The sequence below is a fragment of the Megascapheus bottae genome, chromosome 2 (assembly GCF_031878675.1).
Source record: "Megascapheus bottae isolate mThoBot1 chromosome 2, mThoBot2.hap1, whole genome shotgun sequence".
Taxonomy (NCBI): domain Eukaryota; kingdom Metazoa; phylum Chordata; class Mammalia; order Rodentia; family Geomyidae; genus Megascapheus; species Megascapheus bottae.
This window is the reverse complement of record NC_143510.1, coordinates 18,306,474-18,326,972: the sequence shown is the minus strand read 5'-3', so window position 1 is coordinate 18,326,972 and position 20,499 is coordinate 18,306,474. Positions and strand designations below refer to the sequence as shown.

The following is a 20,499-nucleotide window of genomic DNA, read 5'->3' as shown; positions in this document are numbered from 1 at the left end:
ACTGAATTAACATATTTATAAATTAGGTCCTTATCCTTATAACCCCCTGACAAAGATGTACTTGGATATCATTTGGCTTCATGAAATGTCAAAAAAATTAATGGCATAGAGAGAAAAATAACCTAAATTTGTATGGAAATGTCCTTAGAATTACTCAGATAGAGTTACTAACATTTATATAATTATTTTATATTTTAGCCATCATTGGTGCAGGCTATATTTAATGGAGATCCAGATGAAGTTCGAGCACTAATATTTAAGAAAGAAGATGTCAACTTTCAGGTAAAACATTTTTTAATTCATTGATACCACTCTTTATAAACTTACTTTTTAATACTCTCTCCTAGAACTATGATTTTTTTCTTTCAACTCTTTTCTGTAGTGGTTGTTTTAAATGAGGGCAGAAGAAATAAAAAGAGGTGCCTTGTACATACAGAGTAATACATGAACACTGAAACAAGTGACTACTTTGAAAATTCTCAAACACAGAAACAATAGTCTTCACAAAGGTGAAAGTAGTCTGAAGGGTTCACCATTGATAACCTTTTGTCATATTTACATTTACAAAGATTGTGTACATATATAAACTTATAAAATAATATATGCTTGTTTAATAACAAAAATCTTCATGAGAAATAATTTTGGACCATAATCTCTCTTTCTGCCTTTTCACAATTACAGAATTGGCATAGCTTTTTTTTTTTTTTTGCAATATTTAAAGCATTTTGTGTTTTTAGAAACTTGTTGAGTCATTATTTTGAGTATTTATCGCCTCTCCCTTTTCTTTGCCATGCTAGGAATTTGAACCCTGGCTCTTGGACCCAGTGCTTTTCATACTCTTGGCAAGCCCTTTCCCATTTCCTTTTTGTTGTATAGGATCTTTTGTTTTTAATCTGTCCTGCGGCTTTAACTTAGGGCCTGAGTGCTGTCCTTGAGATTCTTTAGCTCAAAGGTTGTCTACCCACATGAGTTATGGCCCTTCTTTTGGCTTGTGGTGGTTTATTGGAAATAAGATTCTCATAGACTTTTCTGATTTAGTGTGAGCCACTAGTACTCAGCTTGACTGGTGAATTTCAATGAACTCAGGGCCTGGGCATTGCCCTTGAGCTTTCTCAAGGCTAGAGCTCTACCACTTGAGCCACAGCACCGTTTCTAGCTTTATTCTCTGTATATGGTACTGAGGAATCAAACCCTGGTCTTCGTGCATGCTAGGCAAGCACTCTACCACTAGGCTAAACTCCTGGCCCTAGATTTGTTTTTTATGAAAGTATAAATTATAAATTATTGCTTATCATTTAAAGTTTTCAAAAAAGGCTTTATATAATCATTGAAGTAATTCAGTTTACTATGTTACATGAAATGCTTAGCAAAATAGATCAGTAGATCATTAGTTTTGTTATTATATTACTTTGGCAATTCACAAAAACTTAAGAGATTCTTTGAATGCTACTCACTTCTGGACTACATAGTATTGTCTTTTTTTGGAAAAAAGAAACAAATTCTCTAATCTTCAATAAAATTTTCCTGGAAGTCATACATCACTTCTGCTGTACTTCTGCAGACTGTGGATTTTCCTGAGCTTTTTAAACCTCTTCACTCATTACTTGAGGTTATTTGTAATCTCTTTTATAAAAACCTCTTATTTTAAGTAATTTCTCACAAGCTTTTAGTCCTGCCCAAGGGGTATCTAGATGCCCAGCCTCTAACTGGCTTGTACGCAAGATAGAATGGAGGAGAACTGTGGGAGAACCACCAGCCAACTCAGGTGTCATCCACAGGAGAATTTCTTGGTGGTCTTTTCACGCCTAGAAATAACATTTTCCCACAACTGTAGTGAGTGCCTCTAGATTCCCATATCAAATTTTAAAACAAAAATTTTTTTAACTTGTTCAGGTTTTTCCCAAGCTCGAACAAGCATATGTCTTCTGTCCTTATGACTAGATAGCTTTTATATGGTGATGCTGATACAAAGAAGATAGTGTCCATTGGACAATATGTTTGCAGTTAGGAGGTATGAGTTACATACTTTGATAAGCCTTTCAATATATGTACATATATATGTACTTTTTACCCCCAATATATTTTAGAAATCAATATCTTATTCATAGAGATCTCTGATAGAACCACTATCATATGCGCCCAGGATCCACTGAAATGTCATTAGTATGGCAACATGACTGCATTTATGTTGGCTTATTGCTAGGCTTTTGCTTTGGAAATGTCTTTTTTTCTTCTGCCATTCTTCCCTGATTACTTCAGTTCTATACTAATTATTGAAATAATATGGTATAGGATCCAAAGCCTTTTTCTGATCTTTCTGAATTGTATTGGTGGCCTACTCTTCTTTGCATTTCCACATAAAATTGTATAAGTTTAAAAATGGATTTGTGTCATTGTCAATAAAGGGCATTAGTCTGTGGGGATTTTTTTTTTTTTGCCAGTTGTGGGATTTGAACTCTGAGCCTGGGTGTTGTCCCTGAACTCATCAGCTCTACGCTACCGCTCTACCCCATGAGCCACAGCGCCACTTCTGGTTTTCTGGTGGTTAATTGAAAATAACTATCTTATGGACTGTAGTGCCCAGGCTGGCTTTGAACGATGATCCTCAAATCTCAGCCTTCTGAGTAGCTAGGGTTACAGGTAGCTGCCACATCTGGCTAGTCTGTATTTTTATTATAATTCCTCTCAAGGAAACATCCCACTCTTTTACTGGGGTTAGAATGGCTTAAAAATTGTGAATAGATATTGAGTTACATTAATTGTGCTGATCATATATTTTTTCTGTTAATATATTGAAGCCCAGCAGTTAAAGTTGAATAAAATGAGATTGCACAATAAATCTCACTTTTGATATTTTTTTCAAGTATGGCTGAATTCAATTTGCTGATATTTCGTTGAGGGTATAAGTCTTTATTAGTAAAGGGTGTTAGTCTATCCTTTTCTTGTAGTATCCACGTTTGGTTTTGGTATTAGAATAATTATGCTGACCTCATTGATGGAAGGACCTGCAAAGTAGATGTTATGTCTTTTATGACCTTAGTAGATTTCACCATTGGAATTACCTAGTTTGGGGGTTTTGTATTCTAAAATTACTCAGATTAGATTTTTTTCTCAGTAATATTTATGTCTTGTAAGAAATTGTTCTTTTTATCCAAACAGATGAATTTCTGTGCATAGAATTTGTTGTAGTAAATCTTGCTTTATGTATAGGAGTTTTATTGATGTTTTCCTTCATTTCTGAGACTGGTTTTATTTTCTTTATTCTCCATTACCACCAACTTTATCGATCTCTTTATTCGGCTTTGTACTTTTTTCATTTTTTTCCATTGTTTTTCTGGGCTTCTCCACTCATTTCCCCCCTCCCCCCCTTTCTGTTGGGGGCTTGAATCTCTGGGTCTGGGTACTGTGCATGAGCTCTTCTGCTCAAAGCCAGTGTTCTACCGCTTTGAGCCCAGCATCACTTCTGGTATTTGAGTGGTTAATTGGAAGTAAGAGTCTCACAGAGACTTCTCTGCCTGGACTAGCTTCTAACCTCTATCCTCAGATGTCAGCCTCCTGAGGCTAGGAATATAACTGTGAGCCACCAGCACCCAGCATCTCTTATAACTTCTATCCTTCTGCTAGTTTGTAGATTCTTTTACTTTCTTCTAGTTTTCCTAAGTGAAAAGTTACCAATTTGAGGTAACTTTTTCTAAGGAGAACATTTAATAGATTAATTGCTCTCTAAAGCTGTTTGAACTTTACAAATTTTAATATGTTGTATTTTTATTTCCTTCAGAATGTCTTACACTTCCTTTTTATAACATTGTTCTACTTTACTACCAATTTAACTTTGTTATGGTGAGAGTACTTGCTTTTTGTATCCTTTTCCTTTTAGTCTCCACAACTTCCTTTACAATATACAGGGTGCATAGCTTCTAGGTGAACAGTGGTTTCCTTAAGAGTTGGTGTTAGTGCAGTATAAATACTTGGACTATAAAGCTTAATTAGTTTTCATCAATTTTTTATTTTTTGGTGAGTCATGGGGCTTGAACTTGGCCTGGGCGCTGTCTCTGAGCTCTTCAACTCAAGGCTACTGCCCTGCCCTTGATCCCCATTTCCCGCTTTCTAGAGGTTAATTACAGATAAAAGTCTCAGGTCCTTTTGTGCCTTTCATTAATTTTTGTAGGTACTCTATCAGAAGGAAATGTGTGGTATGGTAATGATGATTTTATATTACTGACATTTTAGTACATCTGTAGTTTTATATGTTCAAGGTGCAGAACCATTTCATTTTACCACAAAGGAACTTCCTATGTTTCATCCAGTTATGTATCTCTTTGACAGTATTTGACACCTATGAATCTACTCAGTAGTACATAGCAATCATTTCTCTCATTTAACCATTCAAATATTTTATCTTTTGCCTTTCAAAATAATTATTTAACCGAGGCATAAACTATTTCTTGTCAATTTTTATTTAGGGAAAGTAGATAGTTGCATTTTTGAGTCTTAATTGTATGCACAAAGTATGGATTTATGCAAGAAGTATTAAAATACATGACCAAATGAGCTTGAAAATAATTATTCTAGTAGGGATTATTTTATTTTTAATTTATTGTAAAGGTGATGAACAGGGTGTTTCAGTTACAAAAATAAAGTAATGAGTATATTTCTTCTTAAACACTTTGTTACCCCTTCCTAGTAGGGATTATTTCATATTATATTGGTTTCTTAAAACTAATTTACTGGAAAGCTATTTTGTAGACATTTGTTAACTGGTCATTGTGAAATGGCTGGTAAGAATATTGTTTTAGGATATTTTTATTAAGCATGATTCTTAGCTGATGTTCTACTTGTAAAACATTGCTTTTTTTTTTAACTGATAGCTAATAGTTTGTATGAGATATAGGGAGCTATTTCAATCCATGTATATACCATGTGTACTAGGATTTATAGTAGGTTGGTATATCCATTACCTTAAACTTCTATCATTTCTTATCTGGGGGTATTTGTGTTGTTGCTGTATTGGTTTGGTAGCATTTTGTTCAAGATTTTTTGGGTCTTTGTATAATCATAGATATTGGATGACAATACTTTTCCCTCCATATATCTTCCTAACTGGTTTGCTATCACAGAATGTTTACCTTTTAGAATGAGTTTGGAAAAATTCCCTCAACATTTAAAAATAGTTTGAAAAGGGGGCCAGGAATTTGGCCTAGTGGTAGAGTGCTTGCCTAGCATGCATGAAGACCTGGGTTTGATTTCTCAGTACCACATACATAGAAAAAAAGCTGGACGTGGTGCTGAGGCCCAACTGGTAGAATTCTAGCCTTGAGAAAGTTCAAGGACAGTGTTCAAGCCCAGGACTGGCAAACAAAAAATAGTTTGAAAAGAATTCATGTTATTTATTCATTAATGGTTTTGTGCAATTCTGAGTTTCCTTACCCATTGTTCTGCTTAGATTTTCCATTTCTTTGTAGTTCCCGTTTGGTAGGTTACATATGTCTAGGATTTTATTCATTCCTAGAGTTTCCAACCCATTGGTGTGGAGTTTTCCTAATTGCCTTCAGAAATCTATAATATCTATCGAAATGTCTTAGTTTAGCTAAAGGTTTGTCAGTTTTAATTTGTTAGACAAAAACCTTAGCTTTCTATATACGCTTTTTGAGAGCGTTGTATGTATCTCACACTAGCCTTGAACTCCCAATTTTCTGTATTAATCTCCTGAGTGCTAGGATCAGGTTTGTACTACCACACCCTGTTCCTACAGAGGTGTATGCAAGTATGTATGTGTATCTGTGTTCGTGCATACATGTTTTGGTTTGAGTTTGGGGTTTGGGGTTTTATGGGTGGTTGTACTAGCCTGATCCTCTGTCTCAGTATGGTTTGTACAGTTTTTTTCAGCTGTAGTTGTTTGCTGTTGATGGGTAGGTGTAAATGTTGAATGTTTTGTTAGGAAAAGTACTACTGCTTATATGATTGGAAGGCTGGGCTTGGTGGTATTGACTTTCTCTATGCATTTTGGCCTATTTACTTGGTGATACACACACACACACACACACACACACACACACACACACACACACACACACGGATTTAGAAGTCTATGGCTCTGGTTTTTTGCTGGGCCTAGGGTCTGTATAGTAACCTACGTGCAGAATGACAACTGTCTCTATGATGGGATATGCTGTATCTGCTCACCCCAGGAGGGTGAGCAGTAGCAGTAGGTCCAGATTTATGATAGTACTTAGATCATGGGTGAAGGATTGTGTATCATGGGCTTCTTCTCTGTTGAGTAACAATTTTCTAAACTGTTAAGGACCTAGGAGTCCTTTTACTTATTTATGTATTTATTTATTTTTGCCAAGAGTCTTTTATGCAGTCCTCTACAGTGACACTGGGGACTGTTGAAGTCTCCAGCTTACTATTTCTCCTTCCCCCCTCCATACACACACCCCCTTAGGAGAAGTCCATTTTGGCTGTCAGCCAATCTTGGCAGTTCAGGACAGAGGAAAGTGCTTTACATTTTGTTTTGTGGTGCTGTGCTATCTTAGCTTTTCATGTTCCACAGGAATCTCATCACTTCCTTGCTACTCTACAGTATTTCATTGTTTCAGTTGGATTTTTTTTTGTTATTATTCTTTGCTGTGGGTTTTTGTTTTGTTTTGCTTTTTTGGCCAGTTCTGGGGCTTAAACTCCGGGCCTGGGCATTGTCCTTGAATTGTCTCAAGGCTAGCATTCTACCACTTGAGCCACGGTACCATTTCCAGTTTCTTTCTGTGTATGTGGTACCGAGGAATCAAACCCAGGGCTTTGTGCATGCTAGGCAAACACTCTACTACCAGGCCATACTCCGGGCCTTTGGGTTGTTTTAGTAGTTATTGTTTGTTTATTTTTTTTTTGAGGAGGTAGATGAACAGCTGTCATTTTGCTAGCATCCTTACTTTTACTCTGAAACATGTAGATGGTTAAGAACTTCTCACTGCTAAGAATAACTCATTTCAAACCCTACTCTTCTTCCTTTATTTCTCAGAATCACTCACTGTATTTTTTCTGTATATTCTCCTAGAAATACTTTGTACATATTAATGCTTACTATGTACAACCTTTTGTACACAATGACTCTGAGCCTCTTCGTTTAATGCTGTGCTTTAGACATTTTTTCATTGATAAGGAATAGAACATTGAGATCTACTTCTTGTTCTAAATTGGAAGGATAGTGTTTCATTGATATTTGAATATACAAGTATCAACGGTCAATAAATAGTAGTTGGGAATCACAAAAAGTGATCTCACATAAAAGTCTGTGAGATGCTTATCTCCAGTTAACCACCAGAAAAACAGAATTGGAGCTTTGGCTCAAGTAGAGCACTAGCCTTGAGCTAAAGACCTCAGGGACAGCACCCAGGCCCAGAGTTCAAGCCCCACAAGTGACCAAAAAAAGTGCCAAAATCATTATTCATTTTATTCAGAATACTAAGAATCCTGGTTAATCATATGAGTTCCTGGTTAATCATATGAGAGTGATAAAGAGCTTCTTGCATTCCATACTTTTAGTTCTTGGGGATCATCAAAATCATTTGCAACATTTTATTCCCCAGAATTATTCAATATACATACCTAATCATTTATTCAATACACATGTAGGAATATTAAAATATTACTTGAAATGGAATACATTGTTTAAAGAGATAGTTGTAAAATTTTAATATTTTAATTTTAATATTTAATTTTAATATTTTGCTAAAGGAAATCTTAAATATATTATTTAATTTTTAGAGTTTAAGTACAAAAATACTTACAATTTTTTCTTTCAAACTTATCCATTTCTCTTTTTTCCTCAGTTTGATTTGTGAATAAGAAAATTATGTTCATATGAGTCACAAAACAGGATTCAAAGTATTGAATCATAGAATTCCAGACATCTCTCACATTCAAGTGACTCATTTTCTGTGTTCTATGTTTCTGTTGGGTTTATCTTAGGCAGTAGATATGTAGCTTAATCAGACTAGTTCTAGTCATATTGAAATATTAGAGAAGTTGTGTTAATGAGTAACACTGAAAATGCCTAGGGAAAAGGAATTCTTTTCCGAATGACAGTAGTTGAATAAATACAGTCAAAATACCTAAGTTGAATAAATCCTATGTTTTAGTGTTGTTCCATATTAGTTTTTCAACAACAGCTGTTCTTGACTTAATTTCTATACATTCCATTCTGTTTCCTAGGAGCATAAATGAAAAGAGTAATATTATAGAAACTAACTGGTAGGAGAAACAATAATTGAACAGAAACGACAGTATACTAACTTCCCTTTTAGTATTTCTATATGCTATTGTTGAGACTTCTTAGATTATCTATAAATTTTTAAACCCTCCTTTACTTACCAGGATTCTCTGACAACAGTTTATTCTGTGTCTCAGTTATCCTTAGAGTAAGTGAAGGAGTCTAAAGACTAGAAAATTATTATACATTGTAGTAGATTTTTTTTTGTTTTTTGGGGGGGGATAATGTGTAGAGCAATTACAGTTACAGTCGTCTGGTAATATGTGCATTACTTCTACATTGATACCCCAAGTTTTTGTTCCTTAAAATATTGAGAACTGGCTGGGCATGGTGGCTCACACCTGTAATCCTAGCAAGTCAGAAGGCTGAGATCTGAGGATTAAGGTTCAAAGCCAGCCAAGGCACAAAAGGACCTAAGACTTTAATCTCCAATTAACCTCTAGAAAACAGGAAGTGGGGCTTGGCTCAAGGGTAGGGCGGTAGCCTTGAGCTGTAGAGCTCAGGGACACTACCTAGGCCCAGGGGTAGGGTGGTAGCCTTGAGCTGAAGAGCTCAGTGACAGCGCCCAGGCCAAGTTCAAGCCCCATGACCACAACAACAACAACAACAAAAAAATGAAAACTGTAATAATCTAAAATGGTAAGAGACCTCAAATATAAAGTATCTAAAGTTTTTCTCTAACTGTGGTAGTCAGCAGTCTAAACTGACAGTTGTGAACAGGGAGCTAAGTACATCATTCAGAATCTTGACAGTCTGCTAGTGTCAGCCAACAGGCACATTTTTACATATTTTCTCGCCTATGAGGAAATATTTGTCAAGTTAGTTGCCTCCCTCCTTTAAAAATAAAAAAAATCTTATTATGTACCCCAAGACCCAGGGTGACCTTGAATGTAGCATTTTGTGTCATCAGTCTCTCAAGGGACAGGATTATAGGCGTGTACCATTATTCCTGACTTATATTTGGCTTGTTAGTATTTTTTAAACACACTCTTATCCTGCCTCTGATCCATATCATTATAACAATATCATATTGTCTGAAAATATAGGCTCTGTGTGAATTTTAAAATAAATATTTCTAGTTGGACACTGATGGCTTACTTCTGTAATCCAAGCTACTTAGAAGGCTGAGATTTGAAGGGTCTGAATTCAAAACCAGCCTAGGTTAAAAAAAAAATCCATGAGGGTAGGGAGTGTGACATAGTAGTACAGTGCTTCCCTAGCATACACAAAGCCTTGGGTTTGATTCCTTGTTACCACATACACAGAAAAGTTGGAAGTAGTGCTGTGACTAAAGTGGTAGAGTGCTAGCCTTGAGAAAGCTCAAGAACAGTGCCCAGGCCCTGAGTTCAAGCCCCAGGACTAGGAGAAGAAAAAAAAAGTCCATGAGACAAAAATAATCATTGAAGTGGTAGAATATCAGCTGAAAATGACAAGTTTGAACTTTACTATCAGTAAATAAACAGAACAGATGAAACATTTTTCTTTGTTTTTGAAAATGATAGATTTAAGAAAAATGATAAAGAAAAAGTGAGTTAGCAAGGCTCCATATACAATAATTTTTCAAATACATCCAAGTCAATAAAACTCTCCCCTGTGATTTCAGATGGGTTATATTAAGTAAAAATCCCTTATGTGAATGGCCTATAGACATATGAAGTAATGCTCGACATCGCTGGTCATTTAAGAAATGCAAATCAAAACAACTCTTAAGATTCCACCTCACTCCAGTTAGAATGGCCAGGATCAGGAAAACTAATAACAACAGATGCTGGAGGGGATGTGGCCAGGAGGGATCACTACTACACTGTTGGTGGGAGTGCAAACTCATTCAACCACTATCGAAAGCAGTATGGCGGTTCCTCAAAAGACTACACCTAGAGCTCCCCTATGACCCAGCAATTCCACTACTTGGCATTTACCCAATCATCCAGAAACAAGGACATACTAAATCCACTAGCACAACGATGTTCATTGCAGCACTATTTACCATAGCAAAGATATGGAACCAACCCAGATGTCCCTCAGTTGATGAGTGGATCAACAAGATGTGGTATTTATACACAATGGAATTCTATGCTGCTGTCAGAACATCGCCCTTTGTAAGGAAATAGAAAGACTTAGAAAAAATCATATTAAGTGTAGTAAACCAGACTCAAAGAAATATAGGCCCAAAAGTTTCCCTCATTTGTCATAATCAGTAGGAACCTTGGGCTCTCCTAGCAGAGATTTACAATAGAACAAAGTCTAGCGACATTAGGCCAAATAGTATGACTCTAAATGTAAGGACCTCCAGGAGAAGGAAACAGAAGCCATATAATGAATGATTGTTGTCCTTAGTGTACTATATTATCTCTCATCTCTTTTGCCATCCCTTGGTTATCTCATATTGTTACAATATTTCCCCTTGTTATCTGATATATTTTATATATGCTTAATTGGTTATTTGAAATTGGATAGGGAAGGGGGGAAATCAAGATAATTGGGGGAAGCGTGGGAGGGAAATGGGGACCATATCATAAGAAAGGGTATCAATGTTTGTGAAGTTATGTACCTTCTTTCTGGTGAATATAATATAACCCTTCTATTAATCACAATAAATTATTTTTTAAAAATCCCTTATGTGCCAGTATCTCACATCTACTCCTTGGGAGGCTATGAGATGGAAAAGGTCACTGTTTGTAGGCAACTGAGGGCAAGAAAGTTCAGATAGCTTCTTAGTACGCAGCTGGGTGCAGTGGCACATGCCTTTCACCCTAGCTGTATGCAAAGCATGTATAACAAGCCGGCCCAGACAGAACAGTCATTTCCATAGAGTGAAGCTATTAATGCATGATTCACTCCTGTGATCCTAGTGACAGTGGGAAGCCTTGGAGTAGGTGGATCAGGGCTGAGGCATTTTCCTTTGGAAAGTGAGATCCCCATAACTAGTGGAAAACAGGGCTTAAAAGCATGGCTTAGCAGCATTTTGTCAGACAAGTGTGAGCCATGCGTTCGAACCCTAGTACTGCTCCCAACCTCCCCAAATAATAACCCCTGTATGTGACATTAAGATCTTATCAAACTGGAGAACATTTGTTTTAGGAGAAAAGATTCATATCTTCCCTTCCTGAAGGAAGAGTTGGGAGAATATGTACTTTTTAAATATTAAAACAGACAATGGTTGCTCATGGGTCATGACTATAATCCTAGTTATTCCAGTGGCTGAGGTCTGAGGATTGTTCCCCTCTAGCTCAGGGAGAAAAGTCCTACCTCAAATTAACTACCAAAAAAGGTCAAGTATGTCTCACTTGGTAGAGTGCGTTAACTTTGAGCAAAATAGCTTAGATACAGCACCCAGGCCATGAGTTCAGACAGACAGACGCACGCACGCACACACGTGATTTGAGTATAAAAAGAGAAAAACCTTAAGATTTTTTAAAATAATGATTCCAAATCCTCTTAAATAATGATTCCAAATCCTCAGACATTTTCCTTAATGCCATTATGAGTACTGCATTGAAACTTTTTTTTTTTTTTTTTTTTTGTGCCAGTCATGGGCTTGAGATCAGGTCCTTGGACTTTCTCAAGGCTAGAGCTCTACCACTTGAGCCTGAACACCACTTCTGGCTCTTTTCTATGCATGTGGTACTGAGGAATCGAACCTGGGTCTTTGTGCATGCTAGGCAAGCACTCTACCACTAGGCCAAACTCCTGGCCCCTGAAACATTTTTATAAGCAAGTTTTGAGGTAACAGTTTATGTTTATTTAAGTCAACAGTTATAAACTGTAAAACTGTTATATACTGACAAAAAGAAAAGGCTAGTATGCAAAAGAATTCATTGTTCAAAGAAAGTGACATGCTGTTTCTTTGTCATCTAATTTTTCATATGTGTTATACATATTAGGTATTCTTTACCTAATTGATTGGTAGCAGAGTGTTTCAGATTTTTAATATTTACATATAAATGAGATTTCTTATGGATGAGTCCTAAGTCTGATCATGAGATTTATTTTTACTTGATATGTTCCTTGTACACATAGACTTCCAAAGGTAGTTTTATAAGATATTTAAAAGTAATTTTGGGGACATGAAGTGAGATTTTTAAATATGGAATTTTCTGCTGTGGTGTCATGTCAACACTGAAAAATTTCTCATAGTTAGCATATTTTGAATTTTAAAAATAGCTATGCTCAGCTAAAGCTAGTATTAAGGTCTTGCACCCTCATGTCCCCATATTTTTAGAGATTTTCATTACTTAGCAAAAAATAGTCTGTTTCATTAATTGGATTAGACGAGAGTTGTAGAAATAATATTATAATAAAGTTTTTTCTTAATGTATTAAAATTAGCTTTATTTTAAAAGTGATCTTCCATCTTTCCTTGTTATCGCAGGACAATGAAAAGAGAACCCCATTACATGCTGCTGCCTATCTTGGAGATGCAGAAATCATTGAACTGCTTATTTTATCTGGTATGGTAATGTGTGTATTTTGTCATAATTAATGTTTCAAGCATTAGTGCCTTTTCCTATAAAATTTGATTCTTAATAATTGTTTTATAAGTTATGTGTTTAATCACTCTCCAAATCTGACTGCATAGTCTATTCTGAGTGTTTAGAGTGTACCACAGAACAGACAAGTGCTTCCCATGTGGATAGGTCATACTAAATTAGCAGTGAATGCAAATTATGATCAAAGATGGTAAGTGCTATGGAAAAAGAGATCAGTGTAATAGGAGTAAATAAGTTTTTCATAGAGACTTTGCAGTAAGTCCAGAGTTACTAACGATTGCATTTCTTCAAAAAAAGGGGAAAAGGTGGCTCAGACCAAGTGATTTGGATAAGTGATAACAGAGTATCTACAGATATTTTTAAGGCAATGTTTTTAGGACTCCTGTCTTTTTAAGGCTCTGTAAAATGTTTCTAAAGAAATTTTCTTTATTTCTAATTCTTCTTAAGTTATTCAAGTTTTATAATTTGAATACTAAACATCTCTGTTACTGAGTAACTCCTGTGCTTATAATTCTAAATTAAGCAAACAGAACTTACAAATACTTTTGTTATTGCCAGGTTAATATAATAATATTTTTCAGGAAAGTTTACATATGCTTAAGTTGATTTTTTTTTGGAGGGGGGCGGTGAGCCACGGCACCACTTACAGTTTTCAGATGGTTAATTGGAGATAAGAGTCTCACAAGGACTTTTCTGCCTAGGCTGGCTTTGAACCATGATCTTTAGAACTCAACCTCCTGAGTAGCTAGAATTACAGATGTGAGCCACTAGCGCCTGGTTTTTAAGTTGGTTTATTTTTTTATTTTTTATTTTTTTCATCACTGGAGCATGAAGCTGCACATACTACGCAAGCCTCTATCAATTGAGCCATGCTCCCTAGCGCTTTTGTTTCTGAGTCAAAATCTTAGCTTTGCTCAAACTGGCCTCCAATTTTTTTGCCTTTACCTTCTGCATCACCTTCCAAGTAGCTGGGGTGATAGGCATGCACCTCCACACCTGTCTTAATTTTGTACCACCAGATTACACAGATAAATACATAGGGAAATAGGAGAAACACCATTCCTTTAATGTTTTATTTAGGCATAGAAGAGCTGAAATTGAATTTTTCTATGACAATCTGAGTAGATAGAATCCTTAAGAATTTTACATTGTAAAGCCATAAAAATTTTTCATTTCTGGTTTTTGTTATAAATTTTATCATTATGTAGAATTAAATATGTTTAAATATGGCTTCAGTTAATATTGTCTTTTTCTCTGTCTCTCTTTTTTTTTTTTTTTGGTTGTCAGTTGTGGGACTTGAACTCTGGGCCTGGGCTCTTCAGCTCAATGCTGCTGCTCTACCCCTTGAGTCACAGTGCCACTTTTGGTTTTCTAGTGGTTAATTGGAGATGAGAGTCTAATGGATTTTGTGCCTGACTGGCTTTGAACCATGATCCTCAAAATCTTAGCCTCCTGAGTAGCTAGGCTTACAAGTGTGATCCACCAGCACCTGGGTCCTTTTCCTTTTCCTTTTTTTTTTTTGCTAGTCCTGGGCTTTAGCTCAGGGCCTGAATGCTGTCTTTGGTTTTTTTCTCAAGGCTAACGCTCTACCACTAGAGTACCACTTCTGGCTTTTTCTATGTAGTACCAAGGAATTGAACCTGGGTAATTCGTGTATGCTAGACAAGCACATAGTTCCTTTTCCTTTTAATTAAGGCATCTCTCTAATGATTTTAAGTTGATAGTCACAATTTATATATGTAATTTTTACACAAACATTATCTAAGGAATTTTCTGTGCTAGAAACTTGCATCTGAAAAGTGTGTTCCTTCCTTTCTCCCTTTGAATTCAGAGTGTCAAACAAGAACTCAATTTTTTTGTTGTTTTTGTTTTCTTTTCCCTCATGGTTGGTACTCTACCACTTGAGCCAACTCCTCTACTCTGGCATGGTTTTATTTTAACCTTTACCTTTTATTCTCAAGTCAGTTTATTGGGGGAGGGAATCATAAAGATAAGTCTACAAGAAAAATAAAAATCTATTATTAGGCAGGAACATCTCATTTAACACAAACTAAATTATTGCCACTTTAGGGTATCTGTTTGAATTCTGAGGTCTGACTTTGTCCTTGTCCTGTTACACTCATGGAGTTTCTCAGCTATCTGAGTTCTCTGATGTGTGTAGTGTTTTTTTGTTTTTTGTTTTTTCTATTGTGGGACTTGAACTCTGGGCCTGGATGTTGTCCCTGAGCTCTTCAACTCAAGGCCACCCCTTGAGCCATAACACCATTTCTGGTTTTCTGGTGGGTTAATTGGAAATAAGAGTCTTATGTACTTTAGTCCCCAGATTGGCTTTGAACAGTGATCCTCCTGAGTACCTAGGATCACTGGCATGAGCCATCGTGCATGACTTAGAGGTTTGATTTGTGATAAAGGTCTTCCCCCATATATTACATTTTTAGTTTCTTACCTTAATGCACAGTGACAGTTGACTTGTTTGAAGTTTCTCTACATTTTTTACATTCATAGATTCTCACTTATATGAGTTCTCTGATGTTCTTTGAGGTTTGTCTTCCAGTAAAAGTTTTTTCCATATACATTATACTTTAGAGTTTCCCACTTGGGTGAGTCCTCTGATGTTAAAGGAGATGTGACTTATTTGAAAGTTTTCCTGTGTTCTTTTTATTTAAAAGATTTCTCACTTTGTATGAATTCTCTTATATACTAGGAGGGATGAAATATACTTGACATTTTTTTTATACTCTTTTTTTCATAGGGTTTCTCATTGAGCTATTCAGTGATGGTTTAACTTGTGAAAGATATTTCAAGAAATACTGTTTTTTTTTTCTTTTTTTTTTTGCCATTGCTGGGACTGGAACTCAGGGCCTGGGCGCTGTCCTTGAGCACTTTTGCCGAAGGCTAGTGCTCTGCCCCTGGAGCCACAGCATCATTTCTGTGTTTTTTTCTGTGTATGTGGTACCAAGAAATCGAACCCAGGGCTTCATGCATGCTAGGCAAGCACTATACCACTAGGCCACACTCCTGGCCTTCACGGAGTTTCCCACTTGTGTAAATTCTCTGCATGTTACAACTTGATTTCTTGCGGTTTCAGTACAGTTTCTCCCGTCCATGGATTTTCTGGTGCATTTAGTTTTGACTTGTGAAAAAAATCTCTGAAGTTCATCACACCAGTAAAAGTTTTCACCTACGTGTTCTCTGATGTTTTTTAAAATGTAGATTTTTTTGTTCTGTTTTATTATCTCCTATGGGCTTGATCTCAGGGCCTGGCACTGACCCTGAGATTTTTTGCTCAATATTAGTGCTCTACCACTTTGAACCACAGTGCCATTCCCGTTTTCCAGTGTTTCATTGGAGATAAGTGTTTCATGGACACTTTGAACCATGATACTCAGATCTCAGCCTCCTAAGTAGCTAGGAATACAGATGTGATCCACTAAAGCCCACTGAAATGTAATTTCTCGATGAGGGAGGGTTGACACACAATTACCATTGTAACATATCTCTCTCATGTTTAGTGAGTATAGATGTTGTACAGAGCATTTTATCGCAAACAGCTTACTTTGAGCAATAAAAGATAACTTATCAATGGCTTTCTCATACTCACTGACCTTATTGTGGAGATGTCATAAAATAGTCTATAGGCTATATATCGAAGACTTTTTCCTATCCATAATACTGAAAATATGGTTGCTCACTTTGAATCTTGTTACTTAGGCTAAGATGCTCAAAAATGTTGAGGTCGTTCCTGTTTACATTGAGATTTATCAGGTTTCTCTCCAGCCTGCATCTCATAAAGCTCATGAAGGAGAAACACATTCTGCCATTCATTAAACCTCTTGGGATATATTCCTTAAAATTTTGCATTTTCTGTGACTTGAACGCCCAAAAGATACTTTTCCTCACTCAGCCTTCTCTTCAGTTGGTATGCTGCTGTTAGTAATTATATGGTATCACCGGTGTCTCCTAATTTTCATTCAGGTCAATCTTCTGGACACTTTGACTTTTTTTTTTTGCCAGTCCTGGGCTTGAGCTCAGGGTTTTTTAAGCACTGTCCTTGGACTTTCTCAAGGCTAGAGCTCTACCACTTGAGCCTCAGAACCATTTCCGGCTTTTGCTATGTATGTGGGGTACCGAGGAATTGAACCCGGTCTTCGTGCATGCTAGGCAAGCACTCTACCACTAGGCCAAACTCCCGGCCCCCCACTTTGACTTTTTAGGCATACTAAAATGCTCAGAATATCTGAGGGCTTTTTGAGTTGCATTTAAGTCTATCACGTCCTCTCCAGCCTTCATCTCACTAGGTTCAGTAGAGAGATGCATTTTCTGCTGTACATTAAGTGCCTTGGGCTTGGTTCCTGAAGACTGTTTATTCTTTATGTCATACTTCAAACATGATTTGAGCTCACATTAAATATGTTTCTGAATTCAGCCTTTTCATTTGATGTACTGTTGCCATAAATCTCTATTGATTTTCATGACTGGCCTCAATCTCTTTCTGGACATTTGGTAGCTCCAGTTTTCTATTGTCCATGGCCCAGAACCTTGCCACAACCTTAAGATCACCTCAGGTTTGATAGCACAATGACCCAAGGGCACCAGGCCTACTGTACTGTGTAGTTCTCCTGCATCCCTGTAGGGGTTTTTCTCAGCATCAGTTCTGCTCTCCTCTCAGATGAAACCCATAGACACATCCTCAGATGACACAAACCTATTTCTGGTTCCTGGTGTCCAGGCGTACTGCCCACAACCCTCCGGGAACTGGTAGGCAACCAGCCAAATAACAGTAACTCACGTGCACCTACCACTGGGTCTCAAGATGGTGAGCTACACTCTGGCATTTTACTTAATTAGAGTTAGGAGTCTCAAAGATTTGTCTGCCTAGGGCTGGCTTCAAACTGTGGTCCTCAGATCTCAGCCCCAATAGGATTACAGGCATAAGTCACCAGCACCAAACTTGTGGGGTGTTTGTATTTTTGGTTGGTGCTAGTACTTGGGGCTTGAACTCAGGACCAAGACACTGTCCCTTAGCTTTTGTACTCAGGGCTAGAATGTACATATCAAGATAGCAGAGAATTTCCTGCCTCCCATGGTACTAGAATAGCACTAAATATGTAATAGGCTCCAAATGAATGCAGTACCTCTTCATGCACAAGGGGCTGCTTCCCACAACATTTTCAACCACTGCTGCGGAAATCAAATATCCTCTCATGGACTTGAAATCATCTCTAGAGTACTTATGATACCTAATGCAGTATAAAAGTTAAGTAAATCGCTGTTACTCAGTGATTAAGTGCATACATATATAGATGCACACATTAAATATATTCAGTATTAAAGTGTTAGCTAAATCTACAAATGAGGAACCTGTGATATTGTGGGCTGGCAGTATCTTCCTGAATTACATGTATGATTATACAGGTTTAGCTTCTCCTTTTTTCAGAAGTTTGTTTAAGTATTGGTCTCAATTTCACAAATCTTTACTGGAAATCAGAGTGGAAGAAATGGAGTGGAATAAGAGTATAGGGTTGCAGGTCATAATTGGAAAGGAGAAAGCAAATGATACGGGTTTTCTTATTTTTTTCTTTTTTGTATAAAACTAAAACTCAGTTTCTTCCCTAGACTTGCTTTTTCTTTAGAGTTGCCAGTTAGGTTCTAATTAAGAAAACATAGTATATTTCACACATGAAATTTTCTAAACAAAACAATGAGATTTCTCTCTCTTTGGTTATAGAGATAAGTGTATTTTCCTGTAATTTGCCTTGAGAACAAAAATCTCTACGGTCATTTAACATACCTTTACCAGCTAGCTACTTACCATTTGACTATTAAAAAAATTAGAAATGGCCTGGGAATGTTGCTTAGTAAAGTGCTTGCCTACCATGCATAAACCTTGGGTTCAATTCCTCAGTACCACATAAACAGAAAAAGCTGGAAGTGGCTCTGTGGCTCAAGTGGTAGAGTTACAGCTTTGAGAAAGCCCAAGGCCAGTGCTTTAGGGCCTGAGTTCAAGCCCTAGGATTAGCAAAGAAAAGTATATCATTAATAATTTCATTGTTTGATTATATAGCAGATGATAGGGTTTTTCCATATTGCTTACTTAATACTTGAATACACTGACTTTAATAAAAATATTCTTTTTGCCGGGCATGGTGGCTCATGCTTGTATTCCTGGCTATTCAGGAGGCTGAGATCTGAGGATTACAGTTCAGAGCCAGCCCAGGCACAAAGTCTATGAGATTCTTATCTCCAATTAACCACTAGAAAACCGGAAGTGGCACTGCGGCTCCAGGGGTAACGTGGTAGCCTTGAGTTGTAGATCTCAGGGACAACGCCCAGGCCCAGAGCTCAAATCCCACAACCGATAATTTGCGTGTTATGTGTGTGTATAAATATATATATATATATGCTATTCATGTTATGTTATTTATCCTTTCTATACCATGTCTAGTAGAAAATTTTAAATTACTCAGTAAGTACATACAATATAAAATGACACCCCCCCCCCCAAAAATCTATCAGTTGAGTTTTCTACTTATAAATTCAGAAACTAGAAGACTTTTTCTTACGAGAAACACTACATATATGGTACCAAGGGCCCAGTTTGTCTGGCCAGATAGAATTGGGTACAAGGCTTGATTGGTAGCATCTTTATAGTCTTTGGGAATTTGCTCAGCCTCTCATTATACCCAATTTCCTCTTCTGAAGAATGGAAGTTTTGTAGACTTTGAAGAAGCAAAGATATTTGGAAGAGTACTTAGTACAATTGATACTCAAAAATATGCCTATTATTATTATTATTATTATTATTATTATTATCATCATCAGGGCCTGAACACTGTTCTTGGGCTTCCCAGTGGTAGGCACTTGAGTGAGCCACAGCACCACTTCTGGCTTTTTCTATGTATATGGTACAGAGGAATCGAACCCAGGTTTTTGTGCATGCTAGGCAAACATTCTACCACTAGGCCAAACTCCTGGCCTCATGACTATTTTTAAGCTATCCTTTTTTCCCAACACTTTTGAACTTGCTGAAGAAATACGCTTAGTAAATAATACATTGTGAATTGTTTTTGTGTGTGTATTTTGGTCCTGGGGCTTGAACTCAGTGCCTGAGTACTTTCCTTGAGCTTGTGTACTCAAAACTAACGCTCTACCACATGAGCCACAGTTCCATTTCCAGCTTTTTGGTTAATTGGAAATTAAAGTCTCAGACTTCCCTGCCTGGAATGACTTTGAACCACAGTCCTTAGATCTCAGCCCCTTGAGGAGCTAGGATTACAAATGTGAGCCCTCAATACCTGACTTCCTTATCTATTTTGAAATCGGATTACATTCTGAAACAGTAGCGACTTGTCCACAAGGGAAAACAAAAATAGTTTATTTCTATGACATAGAAAACAAAAGCTGAAGAAAAGAGAGTCCATATACATTATAAGGAAAACAGTACATTCTTATTTATCAAATTCTAGAATCAGCAAACAAACTTTGAAGCTATGTCTACTTTACTGAACATGATCAGAACATGAAACTGAAAATTCACATAATTTTTTTTAGATTTTTTAAATTGTAATAGAAGGGTTACATTTATTCACCAGGAAGAAGGTGCATTACTTCACAAACATTGATACCCTTTCTCATCACATAGTCCCCATTTCTCTCCCACCCTCCCCCCACTCATCTTGATTTCTTCCCTTCCCTATCCAATTTCAAATAACCAATTAAGCACATATAAAATATATCAAGATAA

The 20,499-nt window shown here is 36.8% G+C and overlaps 1 protein-coding gene across 7 annotated transcripts in view; it reads left to right on the top strand.

Annotated features, from left to right (window-relative positions):
- Window positions 1-20,499, top strand: part of Ankrd28 (ankyrin repeat domain 28) — a 141,354-nt gene that overhangs the window by 52,439 nt on the left and 68,416 nt on the right. For all 7 annotated transcript variants that reach the window (XR_016533215.1, XM_090321755.1, XM_090321784.1 and 4 more), the window contains 2 exons: window positions 199-282; window positions 12,638-12,716. Coding sequence is in view for 6 of the 7 variants with exons in the window: in XM_090321755.1 (XP_090177881.1) it covers window positions 199-282; window positions 12,638-12,716 (163 nt within the window). In the remaining variant the exon portion in view is untranslated. The remainder of the gene's footprint in view (window positions 1-198; window positions 283-12,637; window positions 12,717-20,499) is intronic.